Source organism: Chionomys nivalis, chromosome 5, assembly GCF_950005125.1.
Source record: "Chionomys nivalis chromosome 5, mChiNiv1.1, whole genome shotgun sequence".
NCBI lineage: Eukaryota > Metazoa > Chordata > Mammalia > Rodentia > Cricetidae > Chionomys > Chionomys nivalis.
The window spans coordinates 82,627,827-82,655,594 of NC_080090.1; the positions used below are offsets into that span (position 1 = coordinate 82,627,827).

At 42.8% G+C, this 27,768-nt stretch overlaps 1 protein-coding gene across 2 annotated transcripts; it reads right to left on the reverse strand.

The window, feature by feature from the left end:
* Positions 1-1,198: 1,198 nt before the first annotated feature.
* Positions 1,199-27,768, reverse strand: Ddx59 (DEAD-box helicase 59). Of its 2 annotated transcripts, none has more exons than XM_057770874.1 (8): positions 27,671-27,768; positions 25,660-26,477; positions 23,920-24,087; positions 19,490-19,579; positions 10,365-10,616; positions 8,769-8,921; positions 7,991-8,119; positions 1,199-3,231 (listed from the first exon to the last, which is right to left on the reverse strand). In XM_057770874.1, exons 2-8 carry the CDS (start codon positions 26,464-26,466, stop codon positions 2,968-2,970), a joined length of 1,863 nt encoding a protein of 620 aa, XP_057626857.1. In that variant the 5' UTR covers positions 26,467-26,477; positions 27,671-27,768; the 3' UTR covers positions 1,199-2,967. The 2 variants fall into 2 exon arrangements, with proteins under 2 accessions (XP_057626857.1, XP_057626856.1); XM_057770873.1 differs by having other exon boundaries at positions 25,660-26,560; positions 27,671-27,767.

Below are 27,768 nucleotides of genomic sequence, written 5' to 3' on the forward strand. Positions count from 1 at the left end.
GCTAATAGGAACCCAGAGCAGAGCTCCCCACCCCCGGCAGTGTTTGCCCCCCACCAGAAACAGTGAGGCCTCTTTGGAACACTTTGGAAGTTAGTAAGTTTAGCTTATTACATTCCGTGGATAGTGTGGGTTGTCGGTGAAAGATGTGGCGATGTTTTCTATAAGGTGTTCTGAAGCCACACATTAGATAGGCCCTTCATCTTTCTGATTTGGGGAGTGCGCTTGGCTTCAGGAACACTAGACGAATGATCTACAGCATCTGATAAAGAGGCTCCTGAGTAACTCAGTCTAAAAGCCACTTACAGCTACGCTGTTTACAACGGAAAAGCTGTTTGCTTCAACTCTGCAATAAAACAAACAAGGAGCCGGTTCTGCGCCTTTGTCGTATAATTACTAGAAAAGAAGTGCCTGCACATGTTAGTTATTTCAGCTAATTCATATTTTGAACCGTACAATAATTTTTACAAAACTATTGAAATATTTATAGTGTAGTTCCTTCTTGCCATTTCTGAGCAAGATCCGTTCCTGTACACTCACTCTTCCTTCTTGTTTTGCTTGGCGTGTTCTTTCTTGCATGGAATAATGACAGTAGATGGTAACTAAAAATACCTGCCCTACCCTGCCCTGACTACTGATGGATTCTGGAAGGGGGGGTGTCATCGTCTTGAGCTGTGTCCCAATGCTGAGCTCACCAAGCTCCAACGGGTAGTTGCGAACCCGTGACCCCACAGATGGCCTGGGTAAACTCAGTGGGCCACAAAACAGACCTAAAGTTGAGACTGTGGAAAGGAGACTGGTAGGGAGGGGGTAAGGGTAAGAGTAACCAGAAAGCACTGTATGTGTGTGTGTGTGAAGCTGTCACAGAACAATGTAACTAAAATAAATACCAGCAATGCTCTCACCAGCTTCCTTTGTAAAGTTTAATGTTTTGGTCTATATAAGAAGAACCACAGCACTGCTCGCCTAAAGACAACGGAGTAAAAAAGGACTAGAAGCTATGAAAAAATGGGAAGCAGAAGCCAAGATTTGAGATTTGGAGCAGGAAGAGCTTCAAGGTCTCACTGTGAGAAGGACCAGCAGGGGGTGCACCAACAGTGGGCTCCCCCTCCTGGGACTCAGGACAGGGGGTGCACTAACAGTGGGCTCCCCCTCCTGGGACTCAGGACAGGGGGTGCACTAACAGTGGGCTCCCCCTCCTGGGACTCAGGACAGGGGGTGCACTAACAGTGGGCTCCCCCTCCTGGGACTCAGGACAGGGGGTGCACTAACAGTGGGCTCCCCCTCCAGGGACTCAGGCCCTGAATTCAGTTCTCATCTGGGATGTAAGCTCTTTTCCTCCTCCACCGCACCTCTCAGCTACTCCACACAACAAATTATTAAGCTTACAGTGGGTCCTAAGGAGATCAACAGCCAGCTGAAAGGCCGCTGGAACACAGCAGTGGGACAGAAGCAGCTGAGTTTAAATTACCAGTGAAGTCACCTTACCACTTGTGGTATTGTTTGCTTGTTTGTTCAAATATATTTTCATCATTTGCTGTTGCTTTGTTTGATTTTTAAAAAAGGGTCTCACTTTGTAGGCCAAGCTGGTCTTAAACTGGCAGTGATCCTCCTGCCTCAGACTGCTAATTCTTGGGATTACAGGCATGAATGAGCTACTTACTACACCTGACTTTCCCAGAAGGGTTGATTCAGAAAGTCATCTTACTTTTTTGGCTACCCCAATTTTCCTTAAAATAACTTTGAATCTAGTTTAAAACAAACAAGCAAACAAGACTCAGCTGTCCCGCTGCCCAGAAATTATCAGCACGCAGCTCACCCCTGCAGCATCCTTGCTGTAGGTAGCACTTGGGACTCTGAATCCTTGGCTTCCCAGGCTCCCTTGAGGTTATGCGTACATAAATATGCACACAGACACAGAGTCCGAGGGATGCACACTGCATCAGGCACTCGTTTGTGACAGCTCAGGGAAGATGCTTTAGCTCAAAGTTCCACCTCAACGCCTGTATGACTGCTCCTAAATTTCCCCAACAAATGCTACTGGTTTTTAATGAAAAGAAAGCCAATGGCCCCAGAGGTTCATACATTCGACTGCTTGATCTCCTGTTGGTAGAACCATTTGGGGAGGAAGTTTTAAAAGTTGCTAACCAAGCCAAAGGGAAAGCAACTGGGAACAAAACTAGACATTTGTACTTCTTTTCAAAGCACTTTGGAGTTTCACGTTGCAATCATTCACTTTCTTCCTAACCATCCAACAAGGACTCAAGCCTCAGTGTGCTTCTGGTGCTGCTGGGGCAGGGCAGGAGCCCGTGCTGGGGAGGGAGGGTCCTGCCCTGACAGCAATAGCTCAGGGAACGACCTATTTAAACAACAGAGAATGCTGGTCAGAGGACACAAACTGCATTTTTTTTAAAGCAATTTATCTTCTGATTTTATTTTTAATAACAAAGTTGTGAATTGAAATAAATACACTATTACTGTACAAATTTTATTAAATTTAAAAAAGATCTTAAAGATTCCTCTGTTCCTTGCAGTTTTTTTTTTATTTTTTTTAGCCTTTTATCCCCCTAAGAAAAACTAACAATCCTGGCTGTCCTGGAACTCACACAATAGACCAGGCTGGTCTTGAAATCATAGAAATCTGCCTGCCTCCACCTCTGAATATTAGGATTAAAGTCGTGTGCGACCACTGTCCAGTTCCTTGTGCATTTTTTGTTGTTGTTGTTGTTTTTCGAGACAGGGTTTCACTGTAGCTTTGGAGCCTGTCCTGGAACTAGCTCTTGTAGACCAAGTTGGCCTCAAACTCAGAGATCCGCCTGCCTCTGCCTCCTGAGTGCTGCGATTAAAGGCGTGCGCCACCACCGCCACCCAGCTTGTTCCTTGTACATTTTTATTTACTCAATCATATAGCAGTTATTAGAAATTTTACTGATAATACATAGTAAAGCCTGCTGGAAGTGGCATACCAGGTCATTTTTGTGAATTGCTCCTTTCATGTTTCCTGATAATGTCCATGAGGTTAGCCCCCGTGACCAGGTTGCTCTGTGTCTGTTTGTCTTTCTGTTGCTCCTTCCTCTTCTGCTCATGAAGGTAAGGGGAATTTAGCAGTTGTGGGGGGAGGATGGATCCTGTGGGCTTCACTCTTTTGGCAACATCCCAGAAGAGCCGTTTAGAGTTGTTATTGATAAAAGTAATCGCGGTTCCATCTTGACCGAGTCTCCCCACCCTGCCGACCTGAAACAAAGCAAAAGGACACTTTCAGGTGTCGCTTTTATTTCCAGAGAAATGAAGACTATCATTAAAGGTGTTTACACAGCTTACCATTCATTCAGGTGCATGCTTTCTTCTGTGGGAGTGCATGCATACATGTGTGTGTGTGCGTGCATGTGTGTGTGCGTGCACGCATGGGTGCACAAGTGTATCCTGGGTACTGCACCCAGCCTCAGGTGTGCCAAGCATTGAGCAGTACCCCTGGGCTACAATCCTAATGGTGCTCTCTGGTGTATGTCTTAATGTATTTATGAAATCAAGGTAGAGGGTTGATGGCAGCATGTGTGTATTTTTGCTATGTTGGTTTTAATGAAACAACACAAGACTGTTTGGTCTAGTTTTTGTGCCTTGAAATGTTAGATTTAGCTATTTCATTCTTACAGAGTTCTCAGTTTGACAGAATGGACACAAGTTTGTGAGTCAAATACTGGAATCTATAGCTAGCACAAAATCTTGTTTCTAAATACAAAATGAAAATATTCTGAGAAAGTTTCCAGAATAGGGGAAACAGAGTCATTGTCAACTTCTGTTCATCAACTGAAATGTAAAATCTAAAGTCTATACTTAGAGTTAGTGAGCCAGGTGTGGTGGCACATGCTTTGGATCCCAGCACTCAGGAAGGAGGCAGAGGCAGGCGGATCTCTGTGAGCTTGAGGCCAGCCTGGTCTCCAGAGCAGCTCTAGGACATCCAGGGATAGAGAGACCCTGTCATAAAAAACTAAAAACGAAATATTGAAGAGAACTGGTGGTTCCTAAAGAAGGTAGCTTTAAGGTTACTAAAGACAAAAAGCTCTGAAAAAGTGAAAAGGGCTGATGGCCTCTAGGGAAGGAGACCGGCAAAGCGAGGAAGCAGACGCCGAGGTGTGTGCCAGCTTCCTGCTTTAGCTGACCTGATGACTTATATTGCTGTATTTTTTTTTTAAATATGGATTGTTCAAATAAAATACAAACTGATGTAGAAATAGCTACAACCCACAAAAGAGGAGAAAGTATTAACAATCATGTATTTGATGCAAGTTTTCTAGAATATGCAAAAAAATATTTAAGGCCTAATAATAATAATAATGATAACCTAATTTAAAGACTGGACAAAGGATGTGAACCTTACCAAAGAAGATATACAAATACATTTGTATTGAAAACACAAGTACTGAAAAGATATTCCTACAGCTACATTCACCATTGAGGAAATGCAACCCAAAGCCATAACAAAACACCATTTCCTTGCTACGGGGGATTATAATCAAGAAGGCGGGTTAGAATATAGCTCAGTTGATAGAGGGCCTGGCAAGGAGGAGCCCTGGGTTAGATCCCCAGCAGGGCATAAGCAGGGTGCAGTAATGAGTGTCTGTAATTCTAGCAATAGGAAGTTCAAGGTTATCCTCAGTTACTTTGATATTTAAGGTCAGCAAGGAATATGAGAATTCATGAAACCCTGACTTTAAAATCACTCACTCACTCACTCACTCACTCACTCACTCACTCACTCACTCATCAATCAAGGAATAACAAGACTTGGCAGATGTAGAGAAACTGGAACTCACATATTGTTGAAGAATATGTAAAAGTTACTTTGGAAAACAGTCTAGTAGATCCTGAAAATGTTAAACACAAAGTCACCATTGAATTGGACAACTCTGATCCTAGGTTCTAGCCAGAAGGAATAAAAATGTGTGGCCAGAAAAACCTGTATATGAGTATTCACAGCAGGGCAGCTGATATTAACAGTAGCCAAAAATATAAAGTACAATTAGCGAATTGAAATAGAAAGGTGATGTATTATAAATGGAATATTTTTGGCAATAAAAGAAAAAACAAAATTTAAATATACATGCTATAAAATGGGTAAATGTTGAAGACAGTAAGAAAAAAAAGAAAAAAGTTATAGAAGACCACACATGACATGATTCTTTTTACACGAAATGACCACAAGAGTCAAATCTACAGAGACAGAAGCGGAGGGTGAGTGATTGCTCAGGTGTGGGGGTGCCTGCTGGTGATATGGGGCGTCTGTTGTAGGGTGGTAAACATTTTCTAGACCTGACTGCAGTTATGGTTGTACACCTGTACAGATACATTTACACACTTAATTGTTGGGATTCTCTTTAAATGAGTGGGTTGTACAGTTTCGGAACTGTATCTACTGATGATTACAATGAGATACAGAGTATAGCAGGGAGTGGGAGCATACCCCTGTAATCCCAGCTACTTGGGAGGCTGAGGCAAGAGAACCCCAAGTTTGAAGTTAGTTTGATCAACTTGGAAAGACACAATCTCAAAATTAAAGGGGGGGGGCAGGGATGGGGAATGTGGCTTAGTAGTTGAGTGTTTGCCCAGTACGCACATAGCCCTGGGTCTAAAACCCCGCATAAAACAAAAACAACCTCCAATACTTTCTAAACTCCAAGGTAGCTGATGCTATCTAATATCAAATTACTTTTCCCAGAAACTTTCTACCATTAAAAATAAAAACCAGCCACATGGGAATTCCTATTATACTTATCTTCGGCTTAGCAGTTCTACTAAAAAAAAAAAAAATTTTTTTTTTTTTTAATCTAGATAGGGTCTTGCTATACTGCTCAGGTTATCCACAAACTTCTGGACTCAAACAATCCTTCTGATCCAGCCTCTCCCATAGCTGCAAATACTGGTTTGACTACCATGCCCATGGCCAGAGGAACTCGTTGTATAAGCTCTCATAAAAAGACAAGTACGTGAGTGCTACTGCAGCATTCTTTAAAGCATAACAATCAATAGAGGGTTTGTTAACTATAGTACATTCACACAGTGCATCATCTCGTAGCAGTCAAAATGGGACAAGCCAAGTAAGTTAGTGAAAACATTTAAAGAGCCTGGATATACCTATTAACATCTAAATGGTACCTATTATGTATGCTGATGAGAAAAGACATCTGAGATATATTTAATAAAGCAAGGCATGGAACGATAGTTATGATGTGGTCCCATTCACATGTATATAATAAATATGTGTACCTTATATGTATGTATGTTTATAATTTTTAAACTTTTATCTGCCAAAACTCAAAGATAGAAGGAAATGGTAAAGAAGACCTGTTGCCAGGTGTGATGGTGCACTCTTTTAATACCAGCGTTCAGGAGGCAGCAGCAGGCAGATCTCTGTGAGGTCTGCGGCAGGCAGGGCTATGTAGAGATCCTGTCTCAAAACAAAAAAGAAGGCTTACTTCTCATTCTATGCCTTTTGTTATGTGTGATGCTTGTTACCATGAATATGTGCTTTAAGAACTGAAATAATCTAAGACACAGACAGAGCTGGAAAAGCAGCCAGCTCTAGAGTCATCTAAACAGAGTTAAGAAACCTCACACATTCAGCAAGCCCAGAGGCCACCACTATGTTGTAGTGGGGATAAGGAAAGCCAGAGTCAGCCTTGGGATGTCCTGAAAGGTTAAATGACTATAATTAGCATATTCTAAGAGGCAAAGAAGCATCTCAATATTGTAACATTTTAGAGAGATTTCTATCTAAAATTATGAAATATTTGGAAGGAAACATTTCATTTGTTCTAACACTACCTCCTGAGGATATTTGAAGCCAAAGTAAAACTCAAGCTGCACTGCAGTGTAGACACTGCAGAGTCAATGCGGCCATTGGGAGGTGAGCCCCAGAGCATCAGAGGAAGGCTGTGCTTGAGGGACTGTAAGTGATGCCACAGAAGCAAGATGGGGCAGTCAGAGAGATAACAGCACTAAAGGCTCTGTTTCTGCAAGAAAGAGGCCATTGTTACTTCTGCAGCAAAGGAAACCAATGCAACTTTAACAGGCGAAAGACTAGGACAAGTAAGGATATGGAGAGAAGACAAGGCTCCTAAAACAAGCACTTTAGAGGATCACGTTTACTCCGGCCAGCACAGCAACTTAAAGCAATCTTTTAAACAAGTTTCTTTTCTAAATATAAAAGCTACCAGTGGACTTGATGAAGGGAAAAAAGAAAGCATCAAAAATGAAGCAATAATTTGGTGCCTAAAATGTTTTCTAAAGATTTAATTTATGCACGTATGTGTTTTGCCTCTTATGGCTGTGTATCATGTGCAGGCCCAGTGCCAGCAGAGCCACAAGAGGGTGCCTGGACCCCAGAACTGGAGCTACAGATGCTTGTGAGCTGCTCTGGGGGTGCTGGGAAGTAAACCAGGTCCCCTGCAAGGGCAACAAGTACCCTTAGCCACTGAGCTATCTCTCCTACCCTTAACATTAAAACAAATAAACAGAATTTTAGGTTTCTCACTTCTAGTTTTTAACATAGTTTAGGTATAAAGTTTTTAGAACCAAAATTTTGTTTCTAAGTGCACATGTACGTGCACATACACACACACACACATTTTTTTTAATTTAAAAAAAATTTTAAATATTTTTATGTGTATGAATGAATGTTTTGTCTGTATGTATGTATGTACACTATGTGCATGGTACCCAAGGAGGTCAGAAGAGGGTGTCAGCTCCCCTGGGACCACAGTTACAGATGGTTGTTGGCCACCATGTAGGCTCTGAGAACTGGCCAAGGGTCTTCTAGAGTAGACCGTGTTCTTAACTGCTGAGTTAACTCTCCAGTCCTAAGTATATATATATTTTTGAAGACTAAAGTTATGCAAAGTTTTATGTCCTGCTTTTTAAAAAGTGTTTGCTCGACCTGACAATGCCTTATCCAATCAAACTCATCAACAAGCTGGCAGGACAGGAAGCACCTTACCTGATGAATATACTCATCCATGCTTGAAGGCATATCAAAATTCACAACCAGCTTGACGTTGACCAAGTCCAGTCCTCGGCCCAGGACTCCTGTGCTCACCACCACCTCATAGTCTCCTTCCAGTAATCCCTTTCCAATAAATCAAAAAAGTTCATTATTCAGGCCAGGAGTCATAAGGCATATCTATAATTTCAGCCCTCAGAAGAGAGAAGCCAGAAGATCTATGAGTTCAAGGCCAGCATGGTCTAGATAGAGTTCTAGGCCAGCTAGTGGTACATAATAAAATCCTATGCAAAAAACAATAAACAGTAAAAAAATAAATCATTATCTAGAACTTATTTTATATGGCTTTGTGTAATTCTGACGTTTTTAAATGCTCACCTCAGTATTTTGTTGTAACAGCTTTTCAATAAATAGAAGTCTTACACTTGAAAACTGATTTACCTTAGACTCTCCCTAGCCTCTGTGGAATCTATTTTACTAATTTACTCAAGTGAATCTCTTCCTAAGGTGAGCTTCTGCTCTGTCTCAGACCAAACTGACCTGATTTCTGAAATAGTGAATTAGCTATCCATTTAGCACACACCCTCCAGAGAGCTGGCTTATTGCTCCCCACACACAGAGGCCTGAACAAGAGGAACAGTGAACTTCAGTCACTGCTTCCTCATGTTCCTCTCACTGAGCAGGTTTGCCTTATACCAGTTGGCAGTAGGTCGTCTCTTGAAAATGCAGCAAAATAGATTCTGAAGACAGAGAACACAGAGCGCTACGAGCCAACCTTCAGTATGTCTCTCCTTTCCAGCTGAGACTTCTCTGAGTGGATGGACGTGCTGTGTAGACCTGTGATTTTCTGAACTGCTTCACTCAACAGATCTGCACCTAGTTTGCAGTCCACAAATACTAACACTGGAGGTTTAAAGAGCTTCTTATCCTGAGGAAACAAGACAAGAAATTAAATTCTTCATAGAGCATAATTTATGTGGAAAACTCTGAAATCATTAGCAAGAGCTAACTATTGAAAGGTTTATAAATATTGCTAAAAAGAAATTATAATTATTTTATAATATAAAACAAAAGCATATCTTCTAAATGTTCTCATTTAAGGGTGCACAAACTCATCATTTCACTTTTTAAACATTAATATTACAAATATATTTTAAAAATTTAAGGCCCATTACATAGTTCTAAACATTGCTCACTAGTCAATGGAAGTTGTTTTTAACTTAATACCATATTTGTAAGTATTTCTTCCATATATCAGCCACTCTGACAAGTCTGCTTAAATTAGTTCAAAGATTCTCAAGGACAGAATAGACAAGAAACACTTTGAAAGTTAAAATATTGAAGAAGTGTGTGTGTGCACGCATGTATGTTTGAGAAAGAATCATATTATGTAGTCTAGGCTCACTGGAGCTCAATTTGTAGCCCTAGTCTGATGTAGGAGTTCCTTCTGTTTGTGTGTTGCTGTCATTGGCCTAGTGGATAGGACAAAACTTAGGTAGGTGGAGTAGACAGAACTGAATGCTGGGAAGAAGGGCAGAGGGGCAGACGCCATGGATCTCCTGCCTGAGACAGACGCTGGTTAGAATCTTGCCAGTAAACCACAGTCACGTGGCAATACACAGATTAACAAAAATGGATTAAATTAAGATGTAAGAATTAGCCAATAAGAAGTTAGAGCTAATGGGCCAGGCGGTGTTGAAATGAATACAGTCTCTGTGTGATTATTTCAGGTGTAAGGTAGGCGGGAGGGACGACAAGCAGCCCGCCCCTCCCGTTACACTAGCTAGTTTCAAATACAAGGCTATTCTTCTGCCTCGGCCCTTCCAAATACTGGGATTATAGGCATGAATCACTATGCCCAACTCGTGAGGAATAATCTTCAAAATGAAATCCTTTTTATAATAAGGAAAAGAAAACAGATTCTGAGTCAAAAGGGACGGCACAGACACTGCAAACCACAAACTCCATGAACTGAAGGAGGGTTATAAGTTCCAAGCCAGCTCAAAAACAAAACAAAATGTGTACCCTAACAAAGCGGCAACCAGGCATCTACACTACATATTTCCAGAATCAAAACTTTGAATTGGGCATGGCAGCAAATGCCTTTAACCCCAATACTAAGGAGAGGGAGGTGGGAGTGTTGTGAGCCTGGGCTACATGGTATCAGGCAAGTCAGGGATACATAGAAAAAGTCTGCCTCAAATGAACATCAGAAGCAAAATTTGATCCTTACAGAATTCTGATGCACATAAAAGGATTTGCTATTAAATATATGCGCCAAAATTCCTCCAAAGCTACCCTTAAATATCACTCCGGAGCTGAGGAAATACAAACACAGGCCACAAACATGGCTGCCTGCTTAAATACTCACATTTAAGATTTCAAATAACTTCTTCTTTTTGCCTGGGTCTTCTACCCATAGGATGATCTGCCGCACGCTGGGGCAGGGCAGGTTCTTGTCCCCAGTGATAATCCTCACAGGGTTGTGCAGAAGCTGCTCTGCAAGCTGCTCTATGCTGCCTGGGATCGTGGCAGAAACCAAGATGGTCTGACAATCAGCAGGAGTGGTTTCCAAAACGTCAAGCACTTGCTGTTGAAAGCCCATCTTCAACATGGTGTCGGCCTAAAAGGAAGGCATTCTAAGCTCGGGCGTAGTCAGCACTACAACCCAGAGCCACTCGGGATAAGACTGAATAATTAAGAACAGAAAAAAATTTAAAAAAACACAGAAAAATACAAAAGTACAGTGCCAAAAGACCAACAGGGAAATGTTTATGCAAAATATAAACTATATAACTTAATGATATGGATTATTATTATTAATAGCTACAAAAGAGACATTCTGTATACTTATCCATAAGGCACCTGTTAAATTATGGCAACATATAACACTGTGTCATCCTGAAAAACAGAAAGCTCTTTGCTGGGTAATGAATGACTGCATGGAGAAAAGACGTGAATACTGTATAACACAATACTGCTTATATTACAGAACAGAATGGAAGTATATATAGTCAAGAAATTAATTAGGCTGGGGGAATGGTTTACACAGTAATCCATCCACTCAGGAGGCCAAGGCAAGAGGACTGAGTTCAAGAACAGACTGAACTATGGAGCGAAACTCTGAAATCTAAACTGCTACCGTGGAGAAGCCTAGAGAGCTGCTGTGTGTAAGGGGAAGGTCTGCTCACTGCACTTTGTCTTCCGGTGGTGAGAATCTAACCCAGGTCTGTGCGCGTGCTAGTGTCCCACTACTGAAGCGCATCTGTCAGCCTCGGACTTTGGAAACGGAGTCTTGGTAGGTAGGCTGGGCTGGCTTTGAATTCATGATCTTTCTGAGATAGTTTCCCAAGTGTTGGGTTTATAGGCATGAGCCACCATACCCATCAGGGTTCACTTTTTGTTTTTCAAAATTTTATTTCCTTATAGCTATGGATATGTCCTATATAATAAAATTATTTTATTAAAAAAATTAATGTTGAGATATCTATGGCTTAAATGTTGGTATTTCACCCCAATTCACATTGAAGCCTTCCCTGCCACTGGTTGTCCACTGATGTGCACTGGCTGTCCACTGGCTGTCCACTGATGTGCACTGGCTGTCCACTGATGTGCACTGGCTGTCCACTGATGTGCACTGGCTGTCCACTGATGTGCACTGGCTGTCCACTGATGTGCACTGGCTGTCCACTGATGTGCACTGGCTGTCCACTGATGTGCACTGGCTGTCCGTCTTCTGTCTTCCCTCCAGAAGTGTCTCCATCAAATCTCAGTATACATTATACAGCACCTTCCCAGAGAGCCTCTAAGAATCTAAGAAAATATGTCCCTGCCATGGACAGGTACACTCGCCACAGCTCCACGGGGCAGAGCTCATCAGCATTCCTTTCCATACATCCACTAACCAACAGTATCCAGCATGAGAAAAGCCCCCAAAGAATACCTTTCATAGATATAGGGACATCCTTCTTTTTTTTTTTTTTTTTAAGATTTATTTATTTATTATGAATACAGTGTTCTGGCTGCATGTGTGCCTACACTCCAGAAGAGGGCACCAGATCTGATTACAGATGGTTGTGAGCCACCATGTGGTTGCTGGGAATTGAACTCAGGACCTCTCGAAGTAAAAATCAGTGCTCTTAACCTCTGAGTCATCTCTCCAGCCCCGACATCCTTAATTCTAAGTACTAAATAAGACCTAATTTTGTAAAAGGCTCATGCCAGTGTCCCAAACCTCTTAAAATCCAGGAATTACCTGGGGTGAGTTTTCAAGATCCCTGGGCTGCTGAATCTCTGTCCCAGTGAGAAAGCCAGTCTAGATTGCATTCACTGGCACGCCAGGCAGTTCTGTTTTTGAATGTTTGCCACTTCCTTTTATTTGGAGATATGGTTTCCTGGTAGCCCAGGCTGGCTTTGGATTCACTAATTTTTTTGTGTTTGAGCATTTTTCTGGCAGGCAAGTCTGTGCTCCATGCGTGTGCCTGGACTTGCAGAGGTCAGAAAGGGTGTTGGATGCCCTGAAACCAGGACTAAAGCCACCAGGTGGGTGCTGGGAACTGAACTCCGGTCCTCTGTAAGAGCAGCAAGTGCTCTTAATTACTGAGCCATCTCTCCGGTGCCCTCAGACTGGCTTTGAACCCACCCTCTAGCATCTGCCTACTAAGTGCTGGGGTCACAGGCCAGCACATACTATCTGGACCCCAGGTGATTTTTATCATTAGGCCAAGTTGAACAGATCAATACTTATCCACTGCAACACGGTGTAAGTGAGACAGTACAGTCTGTGCATAGTCTGACAGAGCAGAGGAAGAAGGCCTCAACTCTCCTCCTGAGGGACAGGGAAGTTTCAGAGTCTCTCATTCTGAAGCAGTGAGGAAGGAGCAGGATGGGGGTGGCGGAGAATTCTAGGCCAAAGGGAAGATCTGACAAGAGACCCGACAGTGACACTGAGCAGAGGCCATTGCAGGAAATGGCTCTCCCTCCTTGAGAGCCTTCGCTTGCTCTCAGCTCCTGTCCCAGGCTACTGTGCTGACTCAGCTGCCAATGCCAATACCAGGCCCTCCATCCTCTCTGCTCACTACTTTCCTCCAGCCTTCTCTTGGAGAAACCAGACAGCACATAGACTCCAATGCATGCTTCCTGCGTGGAGAGAAAGGTTTCCCTTCATCTACTGTTCAGAGGAAGGGCGAACTCAGACAGCGTAACCAGGACCCAGCATTTACTCACTTACCCTTTGCTAAAATTAAAAGCACACTATAATTTATGGAGTCACCTCACCAGCTGCCTCCTTCCTTCCCCACATGCAGTCTTCAGAAGGCTCATAAATGATGACTTTACACGACTCTCAGACTTAACCCTTCAGTCCCAGGGCCTCCACCCTGCCCTTGACCCCTTCACTCCTTGGCTGGTTTGTTGATGGCTCCATCTCTGAGTCCTTCTTCTTTAACTTCTCTTGTACTGAGCAGGGGAATGGCATCCCCAAACCACCAGTTTTACCAAGCTACACCCAACTCGTAATTTAGAGAGCCTCATTGTCTCCCACATCAAATCCAGAAGCTTCTGCCTCCCTTTCAGGGCCTCTATAATTTGACTCCACCCTAGCTGCCCCACTCTACTTCCTATTATTTTTCAGGAAGGGTTCTTCAAGCCGGTTGGTCTCCTTCCTCCCTCCACAAGACACTTGGGCTTTCTGCCAGTGCTGCTTATCTCTTCATGGGAATATCTGATCTGTCCTCTGGTTTTTAAATCTTCTGAGGAGCAGTCCAAATCTCATTACAATTTTTTAATTTTTTTAAACCAACCTTTTTTTAAAATTTTACATACCAATCCCAGTTCCTCCTCCCTTCCATCCTCCCAATCCCCCCATTCCCTCCACCTTCTCCCCACCCCACCCCCTTCTACTCCTCAGATAAGGCAGACCATTACTATATATATGTATATGTACACACACACACACACATTGGATTTTTGAGACAGGATTTCTCTGTAGCTTTAGAGCCTGTCCTGGAACTCACTTTGTAGACCAGGCTGGCCTAGAACTCACAGAGATCCGCCTGTCTCTGCCTTCTGAGTGCTGGGATTAAAGGTGTGCACACCCACCACCTGGCTCCATTACTATTAATAGTGCCAAAGCATTTACTCTCTTAATTCTACTCCTGACCTTAATTGCCCTAGACAATTAGCACATCGTTTACATAATACAGTATTTATTTTATTGTAGTTTCCTCCACTAGTTCATGGTATTCAAGACAAATTCTAACCTTTACCTGTTCTGTGGAAACCCATCACATCCAATCATTTTCCTCTTCTTCTAATACATTTTTTCAATGGTGGAACAGGTAGAATCCAATACCTTGCAAACGCTATGCAAGTATTTTACAATTTAATTATATTTACAATCATTTTTAAAGATGTTTAGTTTATGTGTATTGTGTTTGTATCTATGTATGAATATGTACATGCTTGGGCCTGGTGTCCACAGAAACTAGAAAGTGTCAGGTCCCATGGAACAGAGTTACAGACAGCTGAGAGCTATGGTGTAGGTGCTGGGAATCAAATCCAAATCTTCATAAAGAGCAGCAGGTCCCCTTAGTAATGGGGCCATACATCCTTCCCCAGTCCTTGGTGCTTTGGATTGGAGTATCTCTAGATAACTCAGGCTAGTCTTATACTTGAGATCCTCCTGTCTCTCCTTCTCTAGGTGAGTGCTGTGTTAACTGTGAAGATTTTTATTCCTTTTCTTTCTTTCCTTTTTTCTTTTTTCATTTGTGTGTGTGTGTGTGGTGTTCATGTAGGTGTACCTGTATATTTACAGACATTCATGCCTGCATGAAGGCCAGGGGTTGACCTTGGTGCCATTCTTTAGGTACCCTTCACCTTGTTTTTTGAGCCAGGGTCTCCCAGTGGCCTGAAGCTTGTCAAGCAGGGTAGAGTGGCTGGCCCCTGAGACAGGGCTCTGCCTGTCTCCACTTCCCCAACTCTAGGATTACATGAGTGGTGTAGGAGGTCCTTCTGTCTATGTGTTGCTTTCATCAGTTAATAAAGGAACTGCTTTGAGTCTGTAGCAGAGTTAGAGGGGAACAGAGCTAGGCGGGGGAAAACTAAACGGAATGCTGGGAAGAAGCAGAGAGAGACGCCATGGTTCTGTCACCAGAGAAAGACATGCTGGAACTTTGCTGGTAGGCCATGACCTCGTGGTGATGGTGATACACAGATTAATAGAAATGGGTTAAATTAAGATGTAAGAGTTAGCCAATAAGAAGTTAGAGCTAATGGGGGGCCAAGCAGGTATTTAATTAATACAACTTCTGTGTGGTTATGTTGGGTCTGGGAAGCCGGGACAAACAAGCAGGCCCTCCTCCTACAAAATGGTGCCTACACATGAGTGTACCACCACACCCAGCTTTCATTTATGTGGGTTCTAGAGTATCAAACTCAGGTCCTCACTGACTGAAAATCTCCTTAGCTCCACATCTAGGTTTCTGTTTATTTCTGCTTGATTGTTTTGGTTTTCTTGAAGCACAGTCTAGCTATGTAGCCTAAAATGGCCTTGAATTTATGATCCTCCTGCCTTTGGCACTACAGTAGTGGATTGCAGGTGTGTGCCAGCATAGCATGCTGGTTATTTTCTTATTGCTATGGTTGTACATGTTAGTTTTAAAAGATCAGATTGGACCCCAAAGCCTACAATAGTGACCATCTATTCTTTTATTTAAACTTAAAACTTTTTACTTTATTTATGTATATGAATGTTTTGCCTGCAAGTATGTCTGTGTATCATGTAAATGTCTGATACCCACAGAGGCCAGAAGAGGTCATCAAATCCCTTGGAACTGGAATTATAGACTGTTGTGAGCAGCCATGTGGGTACTGGGAATTGAACTTTGGTCCTCTAGGAGAATGGTCAGTGCTCTTAACCACTGAACCATCTCTCCACCTACTATTTTAAAGGAAGTATTTGCCAATCATTGGCCTACACTGTTTACTCACTTTTTAAAAAGTAAAAATGTTATTGGTGTGTGTGTGTGTGTGTGTGTGTTTGGGTATGCTGTGTCTGTAGGTTACAGAACAACTTGCTGGAGTTTGTTCTCTCCTTCTGCCATGTAGGTTCTGGAGACTGAATTCAGATTGCCTGGCTTGGCAGCAAGCACCTCCACTTGCTGAGCCATCTTGCCAGTCCCTATTTGAGTACTTCTTTATCTCAATAGACAGGATAATGTTTTGACCTTTATTTCAAGTCAATGTCTTTTTTTCTCAAAATTTCAGTATCACATAGGTTTGAAACATAGTGAAAATGTTTCTGCAATCCCACGTACATATCCAGAGTTGGTTAATCTGTACCTACACAGCACTTCTGTATTGACTTCTGCCAAAACAACCTGTATGGTTTACCAGCTCACTTTTCTTCTGAGCTACAAAGAAACCATACCTCTTCAATGCTGGAGCACGTGAACAGGAGCCTCACATGACAGACACTCCATACATATTGCTAAGTGGACACTTTTTCTGCACCGTGATGTGCCATGATTTCTTACAGACCCTAGGAACCCTTGTTTACTGCAGAAAATTAAAATGCCGTGGAAAAATAAGAAAACGAGCACCACCTAACTCCACCCAAAGGCCGCCAGGAAAACGCTGACTCAGCAGACCTTTCAAAGGATCCAACTACATTATTTTTCATTTCTTTTAGACATCTTAGTCTATGAGACATCACCAGCACTGCTCATCTTCACTGCTACTCCATAAGACTACCCAAGTGGTAAAAAAAAAAAAAAAAAAAAAAAGTTCAAACTCTGGTCTTGAGGGTCTTGGCTACATCATCTTTACACACCTGAGGGACAAGGGCGCACCGGGATGTGCTCATGGTCAGAGGTTGGCACTGCACTTTTTCACTACTGCATCACACCCACCCTCTGCTGTCACTGCGGAGGGAGACCATGAAAAACATGTGTCCAGTTCTCATGCTTGTCTGCGTGATGTTATATGATCTAATCAATGGAATAATAATGGTAATAATAATAATATTACAGGTATGGCAGGATGATTCAGTGGGCAAAGGCATTTGCACCACAAGTGATGACCTGAGTTCAACCCCTAGAAACTCATAATGGAGGGAAGGAACCAACTTCCAAAAGCTGTCCTCTGACTTCCACACAGGTGTCAAGGCGCATGCTCCCACGAGCACAGTCATGCACACACACAATAATAATAATAAATATAATTAAATACAAAAATATAGGGCTGACAAAATGACTCAGTGGCAAAGGTGCTTGCTGTCAACCCTCTAAACCTGATTTGATCTCTGGCACCCATAGGTGGAAGAGAACAACTTCCACAAGTTGTCTCTAATCTTTACACTCACATTATGGCAAGTGCATGAGTACATATACACAATATATATACACACACACGAGTACATATACACAATATACACACACACAAGTACATATACACAATATACACACACACGAGTACATATACACAATATACACACACACGAGTACATATACACAATATACACACACACGAGTACATATACACAATATACACACACACGAGTACATATACACAATATATACACACACAAGTACATATACACAATATATATACACACACACGAGTACATATACACAATATACACACACACGAGTACATATACACAATATATATACACACACACACACGAGTACATATACACAACATACACACACAAGTACATATACACAATATATATACACACACACACGAGTACATATACACAATATATACACACACATGAGTACATATACACAATATACACACACAAGTACATATACACACAATATATATACACACACGAGTACATATACACAATATACACACAATATATATACACACACACACGAGTACATATACACAACATACACACACGAGTACATATACACACAATATATATACACACACACGAGTACATATACACAACATACACACACACGAGTACATATACACAATATACACACACGAGTACATATACACAATATATACACACACACGAGTACATATACACAATATATATACACACACGAGTACATATACACAATAAACACACACAAGTACATATACACACAATATATATACACACACGAGTATATATACACAATATATATACACACATGAGTACATATACACACAATATATAGACACACACGAGTACATATACACAATATATATACACACACGAGTACATATACACAATATACACACACAAGTACATATACACACAATATATATACACACACACACACGAGTACATATACACAACATACACACGAGTACATATACACAATATACACACACGAGTACATATACACAATATATATACACAAACATGAGTATATATACAACATATATACACATACACATAAGTACACATACACACTATACACACACACATATAATAAAATAATGCCCCTACTTCATTTATACTTCAGAAGTATAAAATGGTATGCTAACAGCAACAAACATTTCCCAATCACTATACCAATGCCCATATAGAAAAAGAACCACTATTCAAATGCCAGCAAATAGCCACTATCAGCTACTTCTACAGTTCCTGTAAATAATTATTGTCCATGATTTTTTTTAAATGTCGGGAAGCATAAAATGATTTTAAAAACCTGTCATTGTGAGACTGGAGAGGTAATTCAGTGGTTGAGTAGTTGCGTAGCATGCAGAAGGTTCTAGGGTCAATGTCCAGTACAGCAAAATAAAACAAAATACAAAAAAGCCCAAAACCTTATCATGGAGATTATAGTACCCACTGAGTTTGAGTATCCAGCACTAGGAAAAGGTAGCTTTGGTTTAACCGAGTCATGCCTTAGTTTAGTTGCAGTGTGCATAAGAGTTAGCATAAGACCCACTGGAATAAATTTTTACAAGTACCTAATTTTTTTCATTCAGAGAATGCTCTGAATATACAATGACATTACATAGCTACAGTATATTTTTAAAGTAAAGTATATAAAATTAAAGGATTGTTTTTTAACACGTAGTGTATGTATGCTTGCAGGTTCACACACAAGCACGTCCTATATGCATGTGAAGGTTTAGAGATCAACAGTCACCGAATTTCTCAATCACTTTCCACCTCATCTTATACACACACACATTTATTTTTCTATGTATGTGTATGTGCATGATTGTGTGACAGAGTGCACGTCTGGAGGTCAGAGAACAGCCTTGGTGCTAGGTCCTCACCTTCCACCTTGCTTGAGCCGAGGTCTCTCTTACTATTTATTACTGCTAGTGCACACGGCTCTTCCAGGGCTTCTAGAGATCTGAACTCGTCATCAGGCTTGACTGGCAAATGCCCTTACCCCCTGGGCCATCTTCCCAGACCCTCACTGAGCCCAGAGGTCAGGACTGACTAGACTAGCTGGCCAGTGAGCTCCAGGACCCTGTCTGCCCTCCTCACCATTGCTCCAACCGCATCGATAGGTTTTAAACATTACTACTTACTTCGTCTACTACCACAATTTTTATGGCACCAAGTGATACGGAGTTCTGTTTTATTATATCCAGAAGTCGTCCGGGGGTTGCTATGATAACCTGAATAAAAGAGCAAAGGCAAATTTAAAATTAGATAATATTCACTCATTCACTCATTCTTTGTTGCTTTCTTTTGGGACAGGGTCTCACTATGTACTCCTGGCTTGCCTCCACCTTCTAAGTAGTGGGGTTACAGGTACACACTACCACACCTGGCCTTTCATTCTATTGTTTTACTGGGTAGCTAGTATATACAAGACACTGTGTAAAGTACCACAATGAATAAGTCATACACTGTTTCTGCTCTCAGAAAATAGTCATCTACAGGAAGAAACAAATAAAAATGCTATTGTGATACATAGACAATAAATTGAGAAGTCTGTCCAGGTCATAAAACATAAAGATGAGTCTAAAGGACCAATGGGAGGAAGGTGAGTACTTCAAAAACAACAACCGAAGTACACCTACATAGTTCCTGAAGTGGGTGTCTACAAAGGGCTCCTTGGAGAAAGGCAAGATTCCAGCACTGGCCAGGGAAAAAATAAGGCAGTCAGGGACCTCCTTAAGTAGACAGTAAGTACTCAGAGATAATGGAGAGATGACCTAAAGCCACAAAAACCAGCTCCAGGTACTTCTACCATTCAAATCAGGGCCAAACCAAATCATAATATGAGACTACACCTTTAGACAAAACAGGAATCCTGATATCATATCAATGAATACTAGACATCATGTATCTCAAAGCACTACTCCCAAAATATTTACTAAATGCAAAAGGAAAAAATAAACTTTACAGTTTAAAGACAGGTTAGCAGTCTGCAAGGTAGTGGCACGTGAAGTGTTTCCCTAGTGAGGTGATCTGAAAGAAAATGGCAAGGTCTTGTTGGATCAGGTATGGTCTCATTGGTGAAAGTGTGTCACTGTGGAGGCAGGGTTTGAGGTCTCATATGTGCTCGAGGTATCGTCCAGTGTCTCAGTTTACTTTTTGTTGCCTGCAAGTTGCAGGACTGTCAGCTCCTTCTCCAGTACCATGTCTGCCTGCATGCTGCTATGTCCCACCTTGATGATAATGGACTGAATGTCTGAAAATGCAAGTCACCCCCATTAAAGGCTTTCCTTACATAAGAGCTGCCATGGTCATGGTGTCTCTTCACAGCAATCGAAACCCTAACTAAGACACCTAGCATGTATGAGACCTGGAGTTCCACCCCAGTTCCTCAAGGAAGAAAAAGAAGTAAAAGCTGCCAAAAGAGGCGCAATGAAAAGAACAACGTATATTTCTCTCTGAAGTGGTTCGTCAGCTGGGCACGGTGGAGCACACCTGAAACCTCAGCCCTTCAGATGCAGGAGGACTGCTGTAAGTCTGAGACCAGGAGACAGATGGGGGGGGCTCAGCAGGCAAGAGCACTTGCTGTACAAGCAAAAGGACCTGAGCGCAAGGCCTCAGCACCCACACAAGTTGAACACGGGTGCGCGTGTGCCTGTGAGCCCAGCACTACGGAATTTCAGCTTCAGTAAGAGAGCCTGTCTCAAGGGGATGACTCAGGAAGTGAAAGAGCATGACAACCAGTGTCCTCCGCTGGCCTCTACAAGTGCACAGGAGTACATACCTGCACACACGCGTGCACATACATGACAATACACACCACACACACAGAAAAATGTAAGAAGAACAATGAAAGGACGGCCCAATGGCTAGAAGCACTAGCTGTTCCCAGCACCCACCTGGTGGCTCACAACCATCTGTGACTCCAGCTCCTCTACACTAGGTACTCACATGGTGCAAATACATACAAGGAGGTAAAGCACGCATATACATAAAAAACTAAAAGTACAGTAAGAAAAATCAGAGCAACAACAACAAAAACAAGTGACTTGTAAATTTTACAAGCGTCAAAATCATGGAAACAAACGTAAAGACCACAGCAAACTGAGGAGGACAGATAGATGCTGCTTTAGTTTCGTTCCCCATTGCTATAATAAAATACCCAAGAGCGGCTTAAGGGTAAAGGTTTGTTCTGGGTCACAGTGCAAAGGTGCAATCCACTTGTGGCAAGGACACTCACAATCAGAGAGCAGGGAACAATAACTTTGTGCTTGTGCTCAGCTTCATTTTCAGTTTTCTACAGTCCAGGAGCCCCTACCAGGGAACGCTGAACTACAGTTAAGATGGGTCTTCCCACACTGGTCACTGTCATCGATGCAGTCCCCCAGGGGCATGCCCAAAGGCCATCTCTCAGGTGACCCAAGATCCTGTCAAGTTGACAACACTAACCACGACACACACCATCCAAATGTACCATACGATCCTGTACCTATTTATTTGTTAATGCTTATTTTTTGAGACAGGCTTTTACTCTGCAGCCCAGGCTAGCCTTGAACAGTCAATCTTCTTGCCTCCAAAGCCATAGTGCTAGAATTAGAGGTGCTGCCATTACATCAGCTTGAGCTGGATTCGCATGCTAGGGGACCAGGTATAGGGTATGGTGTGTGTGTGTACGTGTGTGTGCATGTGTGTGCACGTGTGTGCGTGTGTGTGTGTAGGTGGTAGAATTATAAAAATGTGAGTGGGCTCCAAAGTGTAGATGACATGTTAATTTCTGATCTATTCTAACATGTCAGTGTTAACTTCCTGAATCTGTAATTGCATTATGGACATGCAGAGTAATGTCCTCGGTTAGAGAAATCACATTCTGAAATATGTAAAACTGACAGAACACCAGGTCAGAAATGTACTTCCAAGAATCCTGGGAGAAAGAACTTTCTTACATTTTACTGGTTTCTTTTGTTCAAGTTGGTTTTTTAAAAATTGTGTGAAACACTGCATCCAGTCATCTAAATGACTGAATATTGCGGACTGTAGTTTACCCTCAATGTATTAACTATTTTTCTTTCTGAGAATGAGCTGCAGGTAGCATGATGGAGCAAGCTCAACACTCAGAAGGCTGGAGTGGATGAACTTAAGCTGGAGGCCAGCAAGCATACAACAACTTGTCTTGGAAAGAGAAAAGAAGGTCAGGTGATGATGGTGCATGCCTTGAGTCCTAGCACTCGAGAGGCAGAGGCAGGCGGATCTCGGCAAGTTCGAGGCCAGCCTGGTCTACAGAGCGAGTTCCAGGACAGGCTCCAAAGCTATAGAGAAACCCTGTCTCAAATTGCACACATGTTTATATGCATCATAATGTTTCAAAGCTGTGCAATAAAAATAGATTGGATGCTTATATGAGACCCTAGCAAGTTCTACTAACCCAGTGTGGTGTTCATAAAGTGTTCTTATGTTAATGGTTTGCCTTATAAACAAATACTGGTGCTGGGCTTATGATTTTTCACTAGCAAAATATCACTTTTCTCTGTATATATAGTGGAGGTTTATGAAGAAAATCAATGACCCAATTTCCCACTAACTGCCAATCAAAAATGTCTTACAAGTGTATTTGACATGCTTTAAATCTCCCAGACATATCTGATGAGATGTCTGAAAAGCATGACAGGTATTAATACAGAGGTTTTTTTAATATTGCAGCATTTTCATACCTGTTGGTAAGTACCCCTTGTCCCTTCTCCACACAGGGCTCTCTGACAACTGTTTCTCCCTTGGGATGTCCAGAACAGTAGGGGACCAGGGACAATGTCTGCACACTCTTTGCCAACCTTTCCTTAACCTGAATTGACAAGGATGTACAGCCATTCTAACTCAAGAAGACCAGAGCTCACTAAAGCCAAGCCCACCTCTGTGACACTGTCAGCAAGCTCCCAGCTGCTAGATCACATTACTTCCCCTATCAGAAAACAGTCCACACACAGCAGCACGGTGAAGACGGTAGCAGAGTCAGCTAAACTAAGGTTCCAGTTCGGGAAATTATTATTTATTAGCTAGGAATATATAATTAAATCCCACCTTCTGGGATCTGCCTTCCCAATCATGTAAGATGGGATAAACAGACCTACCTTCTGAGCAAATGTGGTTACACAAGATGAAGTATATTAGTCTACACAACAGAGCTTAGTATACGACCACTCAGGAAGCTGCGGTCCACTCTCTTCCTACATGAAATGAACCTTTTATTTAAATTTTTTTGCGACAAAGCCTCACTCTGCAGCTGTGTGCTGGCCTAGAACTATGTTGCTCAGGCTGACTACAAACTCTCGGCAATACTCCTGCTTCAACCTCCACGGCTGGTATTACAGATGAATCACTACAGCTGGCTATAAAATTAACTTGAGGAAAAAAAGACCTAGTTGGCAAAAACCTAAAAGCTACCTAAAATCACATCCTCGAGCAGAATCATGCACACACACACACACAAACACACACATACACACACGCGCACACACACACACACACACGTTCCTCGACTGCTTACAAAACTGTCAGAGGCTTTCTCCCAACAGGTGCTTACCTTCACCTGCTGGCGCAAGCGATGGAGCTGTGGGGGTAAAGGCAGGCCCCCCACGAGAAGCACCGTCTTCATGCGTGGCAGACCACTCATCAGTTCCTTGGCTTGCCTCTCTATCTGGATGGCCAGTTCTCTCGTTGGTGTAAGAATGAGTGCTGATGGAGTTTTGTCCTGCAGAGAGGAGAAAATCAACTTGGAAAGTCTAACGACGAATCCCTGCTGCTGTGAACTACGCCCTTCATGTGACACCACCAGCCCCGGGTATGAGCCTTTTGCTCACCCCATGCACAGTTTGCCTCAGAAATTGATCAGAAATTGAACCCATTTCTTACATGACTGAGATAAACAATTGAAGCTCAAAAGTGGGCAAGGCAGGAAAGGTCTCCTCTTTCGAGGAGGAACCCATGGTCACATGAAGACCCACCCAAACTTGGCACTGTATTTTGATTCTCCACTCTCGTGCATTTACATCTTTTTTCTTTTTTTCTTTGCCAAAGAACTTGAGTCTATGTATGGATACGTGATGGGCATCTGCACCCCATCCTCTCTCTCAGCTCTCTTCATCACCCATGTTAGCTGCACTTTAGGCCTCTGGTACCTCCCCTTGCACCATCCTCTACTGCTTTCTTCTCTTTCTTCTCTGCCTACCCTCCTCACTCTTCTTGCCCCATGCACAGCCCACAAGCCCCCAGGACAGGCTGAGCATCCTCAGCCCAGCAGTCTGAAACCAAAATGCACTTTAAATATCAAGACTTTGGAGCATCGACACGGTCCAAAGTTTCAGATCCTGGGAGCGGTGGGGATGGCTCAGTGGTTAAGAGCACTGGCTGACCCTGCAGAGGACCCAGGTTTGGTGCCCAGCACTACCACCTGCAACTCCAGTTACGGGAGCGCCAACATCCTCTTCTGGCAAGGACACATACGTAATCCACTGACACATAGAGAGGAAAGCACCCAGACACTTAAATAAAATTATAATTTTTTAAAAACAAAGTTTCAGATCTGGAGCACTTTTTGTTGGATTTCTGAACTAGGGATGCTCAACCAGTAAAATCTATGCAAATATTCTGAAGCTGGGAGAACTCCCAAATCTTAAATATCTCTGGTTGAAACCATTTCAGATGACACTTGGCAAGGACTAGGAAAACAAATCTGCAGAGCCTGTGAAATTGTGCGTGAGAATGCTTTATGCACTACAAACTAACAAAGAAGCTAGTATTTCTTGTTCTGTTTTGCTTGAGACAAGGTCTTACTACAAAGCCTAGGCTGTCAGGAACCCAGTTCTCCTGCCTCAGCACTAGGATACAGGCTTGTGCCACCAGGCCCAGCAGTACTAGTTAAAGATGAGCCATGGTCACAACTAGGAGTGCACCAGCACTTTAACATACAATGCCAGTTTCTCTAAAACCCAAGTGGCATAGCTGACATAAACCACAGCTCATCCATCTGGTAAGCAGGGTTTTTCCTCCAGGTCAAAACTTTGTTCTTTTATAGAAAACCTGCTAAAAATAAAAATGTTTTGTAAGGAAATTAATTTTTAGGCCTTCCAAGAAGAGAGCTTTGGTTCAACACAATAAAAAGAATATTCTTTGAAATTATGCCTCACATATGAAACAGAAGCAAAACCACCATCTCAGCGCATGACTTATATAGGCGCTGAGATGCAGCTTACAAATTTATTATGAAGAAACTTGGTAAATACCGTGTCTGTTTGTGAGAATACATGTCAGGTCTGTACATTACCTCGAATAAAGCTCGGATGATAACGGGAAGGAGGAAAGCAGCTGTTTTTCCTGAGCCGGTGTCTGCGCTGGCAAGAATGTCTCTTCCCAGAAGCCCCATAGGGATCATCTGCATCTGGATGGGAGTTGGCACCTCGTAGCCCGACTTTTTCAAGTTCTGATTTAAGGTCTCAGGGAAGCCACAGTGCTCAAAATCAATAATGGGTCTGGCAACTTCTTGTCCTTGAACCGAGATACCCAGCTGCTGTTTGAGTGTTTCAATCTGGTCCTCTCTCAGGGCCCCAATAAATGGGTGCTCTCTATAGACATAAAAGGCACCCAGTGGGGACTCAGGCTCGGAAGCAGCTCTCTGCGGGCTGCTGGCCTTCGGCGACTGCTCCTCTCCCTTAACCTGCAACAGATGCTTCGCTTTGCACTCCAAGCTGCACACATCCTCCTCAGTCTTATCGCAGATGTACTCCCCGTAGCGACCACAGACAACGCACACGGGCTCCCCAGGCTCCGGCCAGCGCTGGCTTTTGGAAAATGACTTCACAGGCTCTTCGGAAGGAACGCTGTCCTTTGCACCCTGTTCAGGTCCTACCAAACAAGCCTCAGCCAACTGGTCAGAGGGCCTGGATGAGGGGCTTGAGGCACTGCTGGGCCTGTCGGCAGCGACAGCTTCTTTGGTAACTGAAGCGTGAACTGGAATGGCTCCAGCACTGTCCAGCTGAACGGCTTCCGCTTCTGGCTTACTTTTCTTACCTACACAGCCTTTGAGGTCATCATTAGAATTCCTCTTGATTTTCAATGATCTTGGAACAAACATTCTTTAATAGTCTGTTGAGGAAATTGCACCAAGAGATATATTTTACCCTCAGTTAAGTTCACGTTAGTACTTCATGATGTGCCAGCGAGTTTTACTGCAAGCAATAGTGAAGACATTATGTCACTACTTATGCCAAACTTTTTTTCCACTTATCAATTTCCTCTGGGGTCGGGGATACGGTCCTTCTCCACACACACACACACACACACACACACACACGACCCTGCTGTGCATAACACCTATTTCTGTTTACTGATCAATTGTGCTTTCAAGAATCGGACATCATAGACATTCTACAGCATTTTCACAATGGAAAATTAGAATCTTAAATTAGATTAGAATCTTAAAAATCAAAACTACAGACCAAACAGGAAAAAAAGGCTATTATGTTTATCTAAATAACAGAGTGCTCATTCTGTGTATTGCTGCTTTTTCTAATCTTCACAACCAAGGAAAGAAAGTAAGCCAATGCAACCTTAACTTCACACACACATATATACATACATGTAACGTTTTATATTACATATATAAGCATAATAAATACATGTATACACACATACATGTATATATGATTGGAGATGTACTTTGTTAGTAGAGCGCTCTGCTAGCACATGAGGGCCTGAGTTTTACATTCCAAAGAAAACACTAATATTCAGAGAGAGAAAGAGAGAGAGAGAGAGAGAGAGAGAGAGATGAAGACTCTCAGGCACCTAAGGATTAAATATATTTATTCAAAAAAAACCAATTTCTAAGTGTTAGAAACCAAGTATTCTTACTCCGGTGAACATTAAAAATGTTTTTACAAATTATTCAGTGGGGAAAGAATGTTTAGCCTTATTTTGGGACTAAGAAGTATGCTGATAATTTTCTCAAAAAAAAAAAATTAAGAAATCGCTAGTTCCCATTTTCTATTAAAAAACAAAAAACATGGCCCCCAAACCGCCTAGACTAGAGACTCTGGCAGGGCCATCAGGAAGGGGTGAGGCCGCCGAGAGCCGGCAACCCCCTCCTCCCGCTCTCGGCAACGCCCGCACCCGGCGCGTTCCCGCCCTCCCCATCCGCCCGCGGGCCCGCGTTCCGGGCGCGCGCACGTAGGAGGACCCCGGCGAGCGGCGCGGTTCTGCCGGCTGCCGTCTCGCGCCGGGGTTACGGAACACAGGAGCGGGAGCCGGAGGCCCGAGCTGCCAGGGCGGCGCACGCTCACCCGCGCGGACCCGGCCGCGTCCGTTCTCGCTCGGGCCGCTCCTTTCCAGGCGCTGGGCTGAACTTCCGGCCGACTGGCCCGCGCAGCTCCGCGTCCCC